This window comes from Lates calcarifer, linkage group LG16_LG22, assembly GCF_001640805.2.
Source record: "Lates calcarifer isolate ASB-BC8 linkage group LG16_LG22, TLL_Latcal_v3, whole genome shotgun sequence".
Taxonomy (NCBI): domain Eukaryota; kingdom Metazoa; phylum Chordata; class Actinopteri; family Centropomidae; genus Lates; species Lates calcarifer.
Window position 1 is genome coordinate 1,062,663 of NC_066848.1, and position 15,540 is coordinate 1,078,202.

Consider the following 15,540-nt stretch of genomic DNA (forward strand, 5'->3'; position numbering starts at 1 on the left):
TAGCCTCTGGAGAGCCAGAGCACCAAATATCTCACACACAAGAAGTATTGCTGTGGATATATACAGTACTGATGTATTAAACATTTGTCTATAATAAGTACGATTTACTGAGATAAAGATTCATTTACACATTATGGATTCTGCTGCAGAAATAGAAGATAATTGCTGACAGCAGTTTCTGTCTGGTTCATGTAGCATCAGGTTAGCCTAGCTTAGTATAAAAACTAAAAAGATAGCGAAAGAATTAGCTTAGCTGTGCCCAGAAGTGACAAAATCTGCCAACCAGCACCTCTAAAAGTCATTAATTAACACATTATATCTCATTTGTTTGGTCCGTAATAAAACAGAGGGGTGAAAACAACACGTTGTTAATTTTATGGGGGGATATGTGCCAGACTGTTTCTTAGCCAGAAGCTGTAAATTGGCAACCTCACTGTGACGACAGACTCTAAGAAGTCACTGTTCCCAGCCAAGAAGTGGTCTGGCACATAACCTCCACTAAAACCACAACATGTCCTTCACACGCTCATGTTAGTACAGAGATGTAACATTAGTGAGCTTCAGAGGTGCAGGTAGGTGTTACCTTTAGACCTGGGCTAGCTGTTTGCCCCTGTTTCTAGTCTTTATGCTAAGCTAAGCTAACTCTGTGCTGGCTGTCATTCCTTTAACTTGAATTTGGATGTTTTGGTTAAATTTCTCTCTCTTTTACAGGCCTCTGTGGATGTAGTAGAGCAAAATGTGACTGAAAGTCAGCACATAGTTTCACAGAATATGAGTCATCAGTGTGTGTTTGTGTTGGTGTTAAGCTTTGTCACCATTATGTGGCTTAAGCTAATTCAGCCCACTTAGCATCAGCTACCTTTCACCCCTTACCTCACTTGCACTTGTTCCAAACGTGGCAGCTGACAGACGAGCACTAATCCACCTCCATCCACGAGTAGGCAGCCGTGCAGCCTCCTCACCAGCCGCTGACTTAACCAGTTACTCTGAGGCTTAGCTTTGTGCTGCGCTGTGTGAACCTACCGCACAAGAGTTGAGGTTTAGCTTAGGTTAATATTTAATAAATGCACTCATGTTCCATTTGTAAGCATTAACTTAAATTTGATGTCAGGCATGATTACTTTAGCACACAGGGATTGTTGGGTGTGAGGGAGTGTGTGTGTGTGTGTGTGTGTGTGCTCGCTGAAACCACATTGCCACGGCAGAGACTCTCCTTTCTGTTTCTACTGTTCTGATTTAACCTCTTAGTGTTTGCTGACTGTGGACTTGGTGTGAAAGGGGAAAGGTCTGGCTCATCCAGCAGTCCCCTCCTGCACTCCCAGAACAGAGTGCTGCCGGCCTCTAACCTCACATGTGATGCAGATTGTTTTCTCCCTGGCTAATGACTTCAGAGCTCACAGACCACCATTTATGTCAGACATCAACAGTTTTACCCCAGCATTGCTGGAGTAAGCCAGTACTTACTATTGGCCCTCTTCCCTAACACTCGGTATTGGCCGCTCTATTTTTAATGCAGTGTGTATCCCTCTTTTAGCCTGGATACAAATTGCATTGCTTTAACCTATTGTTATTCAAATTATGTATGCTCCTCAGCTAAGTGTATGAAAGATTATAATAGTGCTGCTCACAGCAGAAGGGATTGTTGCACTTAATGTGTGTGCATAGGTGTGTGTGTGTGCAAAGAAAGGTAATGGGCTATTCGGTGGTCTCACAGGTTTGATGTTGTTTATATGCAGCCGCTGATTAACTGGCAGCCAAAACTGTGTTATGGTTTTTATAGAGAGGCAAACTGCTTGCTTGAAATGTAAAACTGTCCTTGCTGACAAGCAGTCTTTATGAAAGATAATGATGCAGTAGCATTTTGATTTTATTTCCAAGTTGATGATTTTGGCTCATTCTTCTCAAACAATTAGTGAGATATGAAAACTTGGATGGGATGGAAATGAGTTTTTTATAGCAATACTGTGTGGACTCTCATGCATCTGCTGCACAGTCTACGATTAGTCACAAATGATTAAAATGAAACAGGTCCCACTTGTCCTTTTGCACATGACAGAGTCCATCTGACATACATGATTCATGTCCTAGAACAGTGTTGGTACACACAGTCTCCACCGAACAGTAATCAAGAAAAAAAATGGACTGTTCACATCATCATATGGCATCTGATCTGAAACTGTCGATGTTCAAATGTTCTCCCACCCACCCCGTCCCCTCTCTCCCCCGTCTCACCAGCTGTTCCCCAGTCGAGTGTGCGACCCTCTCTGAACCCCAGAGACAGCTTGGTAGAAATGAGGGCATGCCGTGTAAACAGCCTCTCCATCTCTCCCTCTCTGTCTTTCTCTTTCCCTCTCTCTGCCTCTGTTTGAGTTTCTGTCACTGGCTTTCAATTGGCCTGCTGTATTTGTGCACTGCATTTAACTGAACTGGACAGCTCCTCATTTGCACAATGCAAGGGCAGTCTAGACAAACACATTAAGAGCAGGTTTTTTTTCTCTAATAGGGTGGTGTAGAAAGTGATCCAGGCCTGCGGCTGGCTGGATGTTTGGCTGCCTGGCCGTCTGCATGTCCACCTCTGTTGTCAGCCAAGACAGCAGCTCCCAGAATGCCCGCCTCTGCCCCTCCATTTCACTGCTGCTGCTGCTGCCAGGCCCTGATTAGCAAAACTATATCACCAGAAAAACAGAAAAGGCCGAGGGTTAAAAGCGGCGGTGGTTTTCAGAATAGTCTTGAGAATTTAAACTCTTGCAAATGCCTTATTATACATCATGGCCTTTTCCTCCGCAGCCATCCATCATCACCATGACCTCTGATGTTTTGACCTCATGTCCTTATCGCTTTGTAAAAGTGCATTCTTCTCCTCAGCATACGAGGAGAGTACAGCCATGCCCTGCAGTTGCAGCTTTTTTTAATCTACTGTAAGGGTGTGGAGCTGCTGCAGATGCTGCTGGTTGCTAGGCTTGTAATTAGGGAGCAGCTATTGATGCAGTGTGGCCCCCTGTGCACTCCCAGGAGGAAGATAAGGACAGCAGAAAATGAGACTTGCGCAATTTGAAGGGGGAGCGATAACATGACAGACGAGAGGGTACATCTTTTGGCAAGGTCTATTAAGAGCTCTTCAGATTTTTAGTCTCACAGTTTTTGTTTTGATATTAATATATACATTTCACTGTTTCCATGCAGGAATGTTTTCTCGTGTTGGATATTGAGGCTGCCAAGAATTTGTCAGATTAAACCCAGCCTTGCACATTATTCACAATTTCCTATTTACTACACGACCACCTGATGATATGTAGGACAAACAATTCCACAGACAGAGCAGATCAAATGTGTATTTGTGCACTCTGATAGGACGCAGTAGAAAAAACATGTATTTTAAGTCAGGCTCAGCCTTGAAGGATCAGACTGGTGAAAACCATGCTAACAGGTATGGCCTGTGTAACTGAGGCCTGGCGTACCTGTAGCTTAGTCCTCTGGGTCATCAGTTAGTCAGATTAACGTGGGCACTGAAGTTTATTTGAGTTGATCCCACACACACTGTCCTGCTGTGTATTAGCCTGCAGCTGAAAATAGTCCCCCAACAAAAGCAGCATTTATTCCTGTTTCTGAAATGTTTGTTACATACTGTAACCCTTAGGTGTTTTAGGGCATTACTCAGCATGTGTGCCACAGTGAGTGCCACAGACAACAGGAACAGAGGCCTGATTCCTGAAGAATGTTTGGAAATGAATTTTTCAGCTATTTGGATGACATTATAGAGCAGCAGAACTCTAGTTTTCATTCTGGACTCTGAATTGGCCTTGACAGTGGCTGGTTAGTGGGGCCAGTCAAAGGGTTTAAAAGGAGGAAAACTGCAGGAATATATCAGGTGTTAAAGTCCGATTTATTTGCATAGCCCAGTATCTCACAGTGCCTTACAGGCTCAAAGCAGCAACAAGGAATAATTCCTCAAACAACCTCAGCGCATAAAGAAAAGCAGAAACCTCAGGAGAGTCTCTTCAGAGAGATTCCCCCTCGTTGGACAGCTGGGTGTGCAACAGCTGCTGTAGGTGGAAAAATGAACAGGAGATTGTAACACTAATACGGAAGAATCACAATATACAAGAATAGGATTATAATTGAGCAGTATGATCATAAAATGTCTAATCTGATATAAGTTCAATTAAGTAAGCCTGAGGAAAGCGTCCAGTGAAATTAGTCCAATGAAATAAGTCCGTGACAGATCCAATATCAGCTCTTCAGTTTGTTCCAAGTCCAGCTGGGTGCCAGCTGGGTGGGGTCAGCGGGCAATTTGGGGCAGCAGAGAGGTAGTTTGAAATATGGAGGAAGCCCAGCTCTTCCAGACTCTACAATAGCTTTTCCTTGGTGCTGCAGAGCTCAGCTTGATGGATGGCAATGGAGATTCTTTTAAAAGGAAAACATTACCCGTCGGGTTTATCTGCAGTGTTGAGTGGCACTGTATCCTCCAGTGTTTTCTCTGCGTATCCATCTCAGTTTGAGCTCATGTGTTCTGTTGCCATGTGTGTTGAAGACAATGTCAGAGCGGGTGAAGATGTGTGCTGAAGTACGTATGTCGCCATGAATTACACGACCACAGATGGACCTTTGTATGGCTCTGTTTCAACTTCAAAGCTCGCTCAAAAATCTCCTTCCCAAAATCCCATTCCACACGGCTGAGCGATGCGCTCTGGTATCAAAGGTGAAAACTAATCTGGGTGCTGAAATTCCCTCCTCTTTCTCCGCCCTGACACTTTGCCTTTGCCGTACAAATGACTCTAACGAGATGCAAACATGTAAATTGGCGGCGAAGGAGATGGAGCGTCCACTTAGGTCTAAATGGCACAGATAGCACAACTGTCAGATGGTAAAATGGAACTGGGCTGAGATCACAGCGAGCAATCTGTAATCAAAAATGGAGGAAGATTGCATTTCGGTTGGGGGATGGAGGGATGGGGAGAGAGGCCGAGGGAGAGATCTGAGTCAGACATACTGAAGGGACGATGATTACCTATCTGTCCTTCTCTCTCCTCTCGTCTACATAATGCTTTCACTCTTCATCTCCTTATCTGCCCTATCACTGCTTTTCATTGTTGTCCCTGCTACAATCTGTTTTCTGTAAGATGCACCACAGAACATATTCTTCATGCATTTATTCCTTGCATGGTTGACTGAATTCATTCAAGAGCATCTCTCACCCTCCTCCTCTCTCAGCACCTCTGTCTCGGGGGGGGGGGCTTAATGCCGCCACAGTCAGAGAACATGGCAGCAACAGTCCAGCAATGGCTGCACTCCCTGACAGCTCCGAAAACAACATCACAACAAGGGCGCTCATTTTTTCCTCTAAAAATGTTTTTCATTTTCCTTTTCGGGGGAGGCAGTGGCAAGACCCCGTACATGCAAACATGCTCTCTATTCCAAAAGCTGTGGTACCAATGTGGTTTCTATGGTGATGAAAACAGAGCCATCAAATGCTCAACATTACATAGTTGCTTTTTATGCAGTCAGCCAACACTAGAAGAGCTGTTATAGGAGGCAGAGAGAGAGCGCATGAAAATGGTGGACAGCAACAGATGTGTGTGTGTGTGAGAGAGAGGTCTGTAAATGCACCAGCTCAGCGCCGTTAAGCGCCACACAGGCAAACGTAAGCGTATTTACCCGCTGAGACCCCCGCTGCCAGAGAGCGATGCATTCTGTTAGAGAGACATCGTCTCCGCCGCCCATCCTTAAGTGTTAACAGAGCAGAACCTGTGGAGTCTGTGCTGCCTTATTCGGAGGCGTTGTTACAGGAGAAAAATGGCATGTTTTGGTTCCACGTATCGACCTGCGATGGAACGAGGTGTGGACCGAGGTAATGTATGCTCCCACTCTGTGTGCTGAGCAGCATGCCGTCTCAGGCAGTGGAGAGCAGAGCGTGAGCAGTGTGTGTAAGAGGGCCGAGGTGTTTCTGGCATGTGCCTTTGTATGAATATGAAGTGTGTGTGTGTGTGTACATGTGAGCACACATAGAGCCACATCCATTGAGCATTCGGTGGTGTGGTGTGATTGGAAGAGATGAGTCACCCCTCTCAGACAACACCTACCAACCATCTCTCCCTCTCTCACTCACACACAGGCACATGTGCAGAGACGATGAGAGACATGTTGACGAGAGCAGAGTCTCACATTGACTTTAAAACACAGAAGACTAACCCTGTTCAAGAGGTTAGTCTCATTCCAGCCTCTTTGCTCCACAGTTTATAGCACTCCTCTCTCAGATTTATTTTTATTGATTCATGCTCTCAAACTGAGGAGATGGAAGGTTTTGTATGGAGGAGCAGGGTTGTGGCTTGAATCCAACGTTTGCGATGAAAAATCTTGACATGAAACAAGGGTTGGGTTCCAACAGCTGGTGCTGTTTGGACTCAGTTCCAGGCTGAAAAAATACCTGGATTTTATCACTCTGTGCTTATTTTTATTAGCAGAGAGCAGCATGCAAAAATTCTCATTTTTAACTGTTGCTTTTGAAATAACAGATTGTATCAGCAGCAGTAATTAATGTTAATTCTTTATGTAACTTTCCTAAAATGAAAACTTGGCTATTGTCTGGTTAACATGCCCTGTGAAGGCTGCTGTCTTTATACGAACAAAGATAATGTTTGAGGGAGGAGTTGCTTTGTGCCAGTTCCATCCTACAAACTAATTGCATACAGTAGGCATTAACAGTCACAGTGTGTTATTTTTGTAATTATTATGCAACAAAACACCATAATTAACCATTTTGAACAGGAAGCCAACTAAAGTCAAACTCTGACCACCCAAACAAACGTTTTCCCCAGGTTTGATACGTTTAGGATTTCATTCTTACTTCCTGTCGTCTGTGGCTCAGGAGGTTGGACAGGTCGTCGATTAATCACAGGGTGGATGTTTTAATCCCTGTCTCCTCCTGTCCACATGTCAACGTGTCCTTGAGCAAGACACTGGACCCCAAATTGCTCCCAGTGGCACCTCCACTGCCGTCAGTGTATGAGGCAAATTGTAAAGCGCTTTGTCCTCTAAGGTAGAAAAGTGCAGCTCATTTACTTTACTTTACTTTGTGTTCCTGTCTTCCTCCCTTTTGTCTGTTTTCATTGTTGGACGTATAGTTTTTGATAGTGACAGTATAGTACTTGGAAATAATATATAGTGTGGAGGTTGTGGAGAGAAGATTTTAACATCAACTCAGTGGAAACTTTAGTCTTTTTATTTGCTCAGGCAACATCGTTTGATCTCACCTGAATCTTTAGAGTGTGAGCGTTCTGTTATTCATCAGTTACTCAGAAATGTTGAAAGCTCAGCCCACATAAGGGATGTGAATGGATCTGAATCCAGTATTGGATGCAGGTCTGATAGAAGCTCGGCACTACTGTACATGAAACATGTCTGTGTGTTGGGAGCCTGTGAGAGAAGCACTTAAATACCCAGCTGTGGCAGTGGAGCCTCTCAGTAAACACCAGGCAGCCTGTGGTCAGATTGTTTAACTGTATGAGTGTGAAAGGAGGCGTCACACTCAGCAAATCTTCCCCTGATAAATAAAAGCTAAAGAAAGAAAGAGATTAGAGTCATTCCACTGCTCTATATTAAAATGCAATCTTCTCCCTGCTTCCACATTTGTTCGTATTGATTCATTCTGTTCATAGCAGACTTGAGTATTCACGTCTCTTTGTTCCAGTTGTAGAGGGGGGGTTTGCCTACAGTGAATTATGAGCTTGTACTCTGTTTGCAAGGTTGAGCAGTGCACAAGGCTCATTTATTTGATAGTCACGGTTTAAATATCTCCACAGAACAGCGATTACAATAACTTCTGTATAGGAATTTGAATAGCCTAAAGCTAAATACAACACTTCTAATCTGAGGCTCTAGAGAAATTAATGCTAATGAAACAATGCCCCCTTGATGTTTGAGGAGATAAATACAGTACGACTGATATGGCTGAGCCTCAAATGACGGTGCTCATCCAGAGAGGCTTCATCTTTTATGCTGAGCGAGGTTCCTCATCAGCTCATACTGCTTGTTGATTTGATGGATGTGTACTTGATTCCACGTGATGTGATTACTCGTATCACGGTGGGCCTTGTTTGCCTCCACTGTCGAACATTCGCCGGGCGAAGGTGCTGATTACGAGCTCGACCGTATCTCAAAGCTACGAGCTGAGTGACAGCCACAAGGTAGCGCTGAAACATTGATGACCTGCGTTAATGGAGCATGACCGTTTTTCTGACTGTTGTCAAGTCCGGAGGTTATTCTGTCCCGCCACTGTCCTGTCTCTCTCTGTTATCCAGTGGTGTATGGGCGAGCCAGAGTGGGTTTGATTTGCACACTCACTCCGGTTCTGTTCCAGCCTTCGCACAGCCACTCAAGGATGATAAAATACAGTGCTGGATGGGAGCTGGGAGCCGGGAGCCCGCAGGCTGTTCACTAGAGGATTTTAATTTTGTTTTTCTCTCACTCCCTTTCTCTTCCCTCTCTCCCACAATGTTTGTGCATTCTTGCGTGCACCAATGTGATTACAACAGGGAAAGGAGCACATTTGTGAGGACATATGTCACAGATTGGCTTACAGATTCCACGGTTTCAACAGCATCAATTAAAAACAAAATACTAAATTTGCAAGAGTCTGGGAATTATTCGCACGGTTCACAGGTTGTGCAGCCCATCGTCATAACCACCCAGTGGACTGAGCCTGTAAGTCCTCTCAGATCAGCAGTGTATTTGTCCCACTTTATTTTGCAGGCCTGATAACCTTGCACCCACAGTGCCTGTGCACTGAGATTATGGATCAAGTTTAATTGACTCTGGTAATCTGATTTTGGCATGGGGAGGGAGGATCCTGGATTAAAGTTGTAACTACAACACAAACAGGGGATTGGGGGCCTGTTTAGCTGCCGAGGTTAGAGGACAATGGAGGCATGTTTAGACGGAACATGCCAGTTCTAATCCAGAATAGGCTAAGATAAGCTGCCCTGTATGGTAATATTGTTGCCTGGCTGTAATGAATTGCACTGTCAGAGGGTCGGTCGCGTTGGCCTGCCGCACAGACACAGTAATAAAGTGTCCACGGTGCTGTGATGTAATACGATAGCAATAATGATAATAAGTGGAGTGGAGGAATTACATTTGAAGCTGCTGCTCCTGTCCCCAGCTGACATTCTGCTGTGGGCTTCTGCAAGGAAAAGTACAACAGGGAAGAGTTGTTCAGAGCACACTGCCAGCTATGCCAATGGCCTATCAGTCATCATGACAGCCAGGTCAACAAGGCAATTGCAACTTTACAGTCTGTGTCTGTTGCACAGCAGCTGAGATGTATGCATAGCTTAAATATACAGGAGTCAGTGTAAGACTCAAACACAGCAGACTGTATGCAACACAAACACACGTGCTTCAAGACGATGATTAGTGACTGATGATAACAGCAGTGGTGAAAGGCTGTAGAACACTGAGTCAGTGTTCAGCGTTGTGCATTGATCCTGCTCGAGCCTTCTCCTCTGAATGGGCTGCAGCAGTTTGCCCCACATCACCCCAGGAGCATAAACACTGCCTCTAGGAGCCACATGAAGAATTTGTTCAGGGCACCCGGCAGTCGGCCTCGCCATTTTTCTTTGGGTCGATCCATCTGCTGAAAGGGACAGACCCCCCACCACCACCACCACCACCACCACCACCACCATTCTCTCCTGCAGCTCTGTCTCCTGTAAGGGCTTTTTTTAACCTTTATTTGTCCAGGGAAGGCTTCTGCTGAGCATGCATGCTCCATTCCAGCTTTGCCCTTCATTGTTTTTATACAGTGTACTGTACCACTGCCCTATAAAGTGGCAGCTCCTCTGCTGCCGGCCACCAAGCAGCTGTTCAGCACCTCGCACAAAGGTACCAGGATGTAGTTATAGAGGAAGGGTTGCTACTCATTCACTGTCAGCCACACTGGCTCCCTCAGCCAGCCTGCTTCCTCTCTGTCCTTCAGGCTACTGCTGTCCTTCTTTGGCTTTGGACGCTGCCTGGTCCATCAGCACTTCTGCTTGAGATATTTGTCAGCCACAGACTCTGCTATTCCTGATTTGTCTCCTAAAGGTTTTGATGATGGTTACATGTCAGACACATCTCTGTCTTTACAGCAAAGGTTTTCAGAATGTGAAGACTGTCTGTTCAGGGGGGAGCAGGACAACTGAGGGAGCGAAGTGAAGCACAACTGCTGCATGAGGTGAAAGAGACAAAGAGATCTCATTCATTGCAAATAAGTTTTCATGACTCTTGCACATAAATGAACAAATTAAGAAATCCATTTCAGAATATCAAGGTATTCTTCAAAACCAGCCCCAAAACCTCTGCTTCAACATCCGAGGTCACACTGATTAGTGAATTGTTTGTTGTTTATTCAGACTGACTGATTGGTTGATCAGAATCCAAAGATAGATGGTTTATTGTAGAAGGATAAGAACTGATAATTACTCAGTTATTCATTTAAAAACACGTCTTTTTATCCACTGGTTATCAGCGGGCTCTGCTCTCCTGAGTGACCTGTCTGTTCTTCACAGTTGACTGAAAATAGCAGGGATGTGGAACCGTCACTGAAAGTGTTAATATCTCCTACAGCAGTAAATCCTGACCCCAGCAGGCCCTGTGTGTGAATGTCCTGCCCTGCTGTTCAGATATGAAGACCTCTCCTGCTTCTGCAGCTTTAGTCACACCTGATTTTTAGCTCCACTATCGACAGCTCAGCTCAGATGGAGATGTTAGTCTGCTTTGGTTCAGCTGGATGCTGGGAACAGCTCATTCGGTTGTTAGCAGGGCTTTTAGTGCTTTTAATCAGTATCCAGCTTTTATGGGAAATGTGTTTCAAGTACCTAGCCCCTTCACAGTGAAAAAAATTAAAGACTAAAAATGCAGTGTTTGACAGAAATGGAGGAACCAGTGAAAACATGGTAGACAATGGTGTGAGTAAATCAAGAAAAAAAAAAACTTAAAAATTCAGTCTCTAAAAACTGCTTCTATTTCACTGGGGTTTCTCAGACTGACAGTAGTGTTCAAAGTTGTGCACTAAATGCCAGCACTTTTTAGTAATAAAGCACGAGGGCACACGTGTGGTTTTGTGAGTAAACACTTTGGAGATGCATGACGTCTTATGGATTTTGAGAAAAGCAGCTCAGCACACAGCTGTGGGCTGCTGAGCTTTACTTCTCGGGGTGAGAAATGGTTAAAGACTCTGGAGGCGAGAGGCTGACATTCTCAGCCAACATTATAAGCCCAGTGATGATGATAATATGTCCCACGAGAACATCTGACTTCCTCCCTCACACCTAAAGCCATTTAACTGTGGCCGCCGTCCGTCACCATGTGATACTCGGCATCACCTTTAACTGCTCACAGTACGACTGGAGTTTTTACCAGCGCAGCAACTGATTCCCTCAGGAAACGTTTCCTGTTTGACCTTTAGTTGAGTAGATGTTTGTGTGGGGTTATTTTTCATGATCTGTATGAAGTGCTATTTGCTCTTTAAGTATATAAATCAGCTTACTGACTAAAAGCTTCATTTCAGCAGGATTTTGTGCTGATGCTTCAGGCTGTGATTTTTTTTTTTTTTCAGCAACATCAGTTCATTGAGCTGTAATTAACACCAGCTTTCATTGTCCTTCCATGACATCGCTCCGAGGAACAAATACAAACTTAATAATTCCGCTGTAAATCTGTAACCAGCAAATTATGTGAAGCTGTTTACAGTGTTGGAATGTGTTTGTCATGTTGTGTTTTCCCCCAAAGGCCCACTCTCAGTGTTCTTTCTTTATTTCTGTCCCTCTGTCTGATCTTTTCTTTCCTTCATCTATCTCTCTATCTGCTTCTGTGATGGTACATTTTATTGCTCAGGTCTAATTGCAGTTTCTTGGCCAAGCTACAAGCTGCCCAGCGAGAATGTAGTTAGTGTTTAAGCTGCTCAAGTCGACCACTGGCAGTGGTGGCACTGTCGGTTCAAACCCGACAGGCCAGCTGTGGTCGTTCAGTTTGTACGCTCTCTTTCATGTTCCTCTGGGTTCTCCAGTGTCCTCCGTCAGGTGAATGACCTGCTGTGTCTGACGAGCTCTCCATTCTCACACAGACCTCACACACACGCAGCAGATTTACCACTTAAAATTCTTAGTGATTTTTTGACACAATGGGGCCTTGATTTCAGACATAAGTAAACAGAAGCTGGCCTCAGTTTCTGGCCGACAGCTGTTGATTTTGCAGACTGAAATGACATCTGTTACTGGCAGATTTTTATCAGCTGTAGCTAGCTAGCTAATTAAGCCAAAACTAACTCCATGAGTTGGTTTAAAAAGCCTCTTCCAGCCGAGTGTTTCAATATGAGAACACTGTAAAATTGTGTGAGCTTGTTAGCAGGGCGTGCTAACGTTTGCAGCTCAGAGTGGAGCAGTGAATGTGAGACTGTGATTGTCCTTTATGTATATATATGTATATCTGTATGTTAGCTCTGAGAAGACAGGGTCACTGGGTGCAGGTGATGGATGAATTTTATGTCTGAGGTTTACAGGAAATCAAAGATTTGGGTGGCTGGAAAAAAAAGCAACCAAAATAAGAATAAGTGTACAAAGACTCAGAGCAAGAACTGCTTATACCTCCAGAAAAAGATTTTACAAAAACATAACAAATAATTGTCTTCATTATTATTCCACCTCCTTTTTCCTTCTTGAACACACAGAGAGGCTTTATTAGACTCAGTGCTGAGTGTCTGTACCACACACTCTCCTGCTCTACATCTCCCCAGTGTCCTGTCCCCCAAACCTTTCATTTCAGCTCAGGCCACTACTTTACAACTGTGCTTATAAATGCTCAGTTGAAGGTCGCGACCCCTCGCGGGCCCCAACAGGCTCATCAGCCTTTGGATAAACACAGAGAGAGAGAGAGTATCCCACTTGGCTCCTCACTGAGACAATGATGGAGTCAGACAGCGTGTATGTGGATCACTCTCACAGACACAAACTCACACTGAGCTGCTGGGGTTATGGAGATAAGGTGTGCTTTATTTAGCAGCGTCCACATGACGGAGGCTAAATCATGACGTCACTGTGGGCTCTACACCTGCCTGTGGCACAGAGTGAGGGCAGTCGAGTGCATGAGAAGCGAGCGCGCTGATTTCACAACAGCTTGTTTTGTCTCTTCGTACAGCAGATGTAAAGCTTCCAGATACAGAGATAAGTTGAAGGATTAAAGTTGTGTGTGCTCTGAGTTTGAAGCTGTAGCTGTCACAGCGTGTCCTGGAACAGCTGAAGAAGTTTGTCTCGCAGACTTCATGTAGAATAAATTACAAAGCAAATCAGCTGTGATGTTGATAAGGGCTTAATGAGTGTCTGTTAACAGTGTGTCTTTTAGAGCTGACAGAAAGCGACTAAACTTTGTGTTTTTTATTTTCAGATGGCTCCTATCCATGTTTGTTTTGCTCTTTATGTTGGCAGACTAGGAAGCTTATGCTATTGTTGCTTTCAGTCGCTCCGGCTAAGAGTGTCAGCTAAATGCCTGAAATGCAAAATGGAAATGCAGGAGGAAGAATATTCACTCAACAGGGTTGTTACTCTTTTATGCTGATTTGAACAGGATTCTTACTCAAAGACATTTCCCTGACGTTCATTTGTATTTCGCTTGCGTATCTCGTCAGCGCAGTATACTGTGCCTGTGCATATGGAGAGCTCATCATCTTGGTCTTTGGGTGGATTGTGGGAAACGCCGTCACTGTGCAGGCCTGGTTATTGCTCGCTGATTATTTTTCTGATACTGTATTTCTGATGACTTTTGACTGATGCCCAGTTCTCCTCTGTCTTTCTCTGCCTCAGGATCTGAAGAAGGTGCTGTCTTTCCCCCCATACCCTGGGGAGTTTTTGCACCCGGTCGTGTATGCCTGCACGGCGGTCATGTTGCTCTGCCTCTTCGCCTCCATCATCACGTACATAGTGCACCACAGGTAAGCAGAAATCACCACCTTGATCCTGTTGAAGTACACTTTATAAACCTGTCGCGCTTTAAATTTCAAATCACTGCCCTGAACTCCATTTCTACATCTGGACACTCAGACAGACGCTTATGTAATCTCTTCATTTCTTGCCTTTTTACCTTCATGCTTTATAGTTAGTTTTTGACTCCTCTGTCACAGATCCCAGGCTGACTGTGGTGTGAGTCAGATGCTTTAGGCTGGCATGAAAGCACTGCAGCCTGTCTGACTAAGAGGATCTAAAACACACAGACAGATGTGTGTGTGTGTGTGTGTGTGTGTGTGTGTGTGTGTGTGTGTGTGTGTGTGTGTCTCAGACAGGGCAGAAATGTATGCTTCTAATGGATTTCTAAGGGGTACTTAGGCCACATTTGTTCCTTTTATTCCATATGGAAATGAGGACAGTGAATGCACCGTGTGGCTCTTGTGGTTTTGCATCTTGGCGTCTGTCTGTTCCTCTTAAGTTCATCTGCTTTGGATGCTGTTATTAAAGCAGGAGGGGGCCTGAGTGGCAAATTATTTCAGCATGTCAATTCATCATCTGTTCTTGTAGAGCATCAGTCACTTTATCATGTCCGTGGCATTAATGTGGTATTATTGTAATAGCTCTCCATCCATTTTAATATAAAGGAAATAGGAAATGTCTCAAATGTCACATTTTCATTGAAATATTGAAGATATACTGTTTTATTTCAAGAATAACACAGTTAACTGGTATTTTTTCAGACAGAAAGCTTTGGTTTTATTTATGTTTTCATGTCCTCACTCCGACTAAAGCACAAGATTTATGAAACTGAATGAAGGCGCCGCAGCATTTGCAGTTTGCATCCATCTGTGACACCAGGGAGGAAGACAGGGTGCGTCCTTCTGCAGTCAGACGGCGATGACAGCATCTGGAGCTCCAAACAGCAACATCACTTTCTGTCGTCTAGCACTGCAGCACTGACTGAAGGAAAAATTGAAAGCTGCAATACGAGCAGGAGGAATTTCAAAATTGCAGGAAATTGAGATTTTAGATTCAAATGAAATGTCAAGTTTCCAAACACTGCGAGTCGAGTTAGTGACCTAAAAATCAAGTTCTAGGTCATTTTTAAACTCAGCTCAAAACTGAAACTGAAAAAGCGTTATAGACATTATAATAGGAAGAAGGTGCTACAACAGGAGCAAGTTTTATTTTACTAGACTGTCAAACATATTTTACAACTGAGGAACAAAAGCATCTGTGTCGCAGTATGAGATCCAGCATCTTCAGATATAAGATCATTAACTTTACATGATAACCTCATTACAAGTTCTGTAGGAGTCTGCAAAAGAATTCTTAAGTTATTACATACATGTATGATCATGCACTGATGCAGTTTTCTATTATTACCTTCATATATAATGAGTACATTTAGCTGCACATTACTGTCCACGTGCTGAGTCTCACCCTGATTTCGATCATATTTGGGATGTAGTGTTTATATGGAAGATTAGACATGTATCATATCCATGTATACATAATAACAGTATGCAGGTTTATGATCCTTCTCCTGCAGCTGAGTCTTGATTCC

General features: G+C 44.0%; 1 protein-coding gene across 1 annotated transcript in view; it reads left to right on the plus strand.

Annotated features, from left to right (window-relative positions):
• The window catches only part of LOC108890399 (adhesion G protein-coupled receptor A3), a 131,796-nt gene that overhangs the window by 93,036 nt on the left and 23,220 nt on the right, over positions 1-15,540 (plus strand). The window contains 1 exon segment of the mRNA XM_051076685.1: positions 13,833-13,960. Coding sequence (XP_050932642.1) covers positions 13,833-13,960 — 128 coding nt within the window.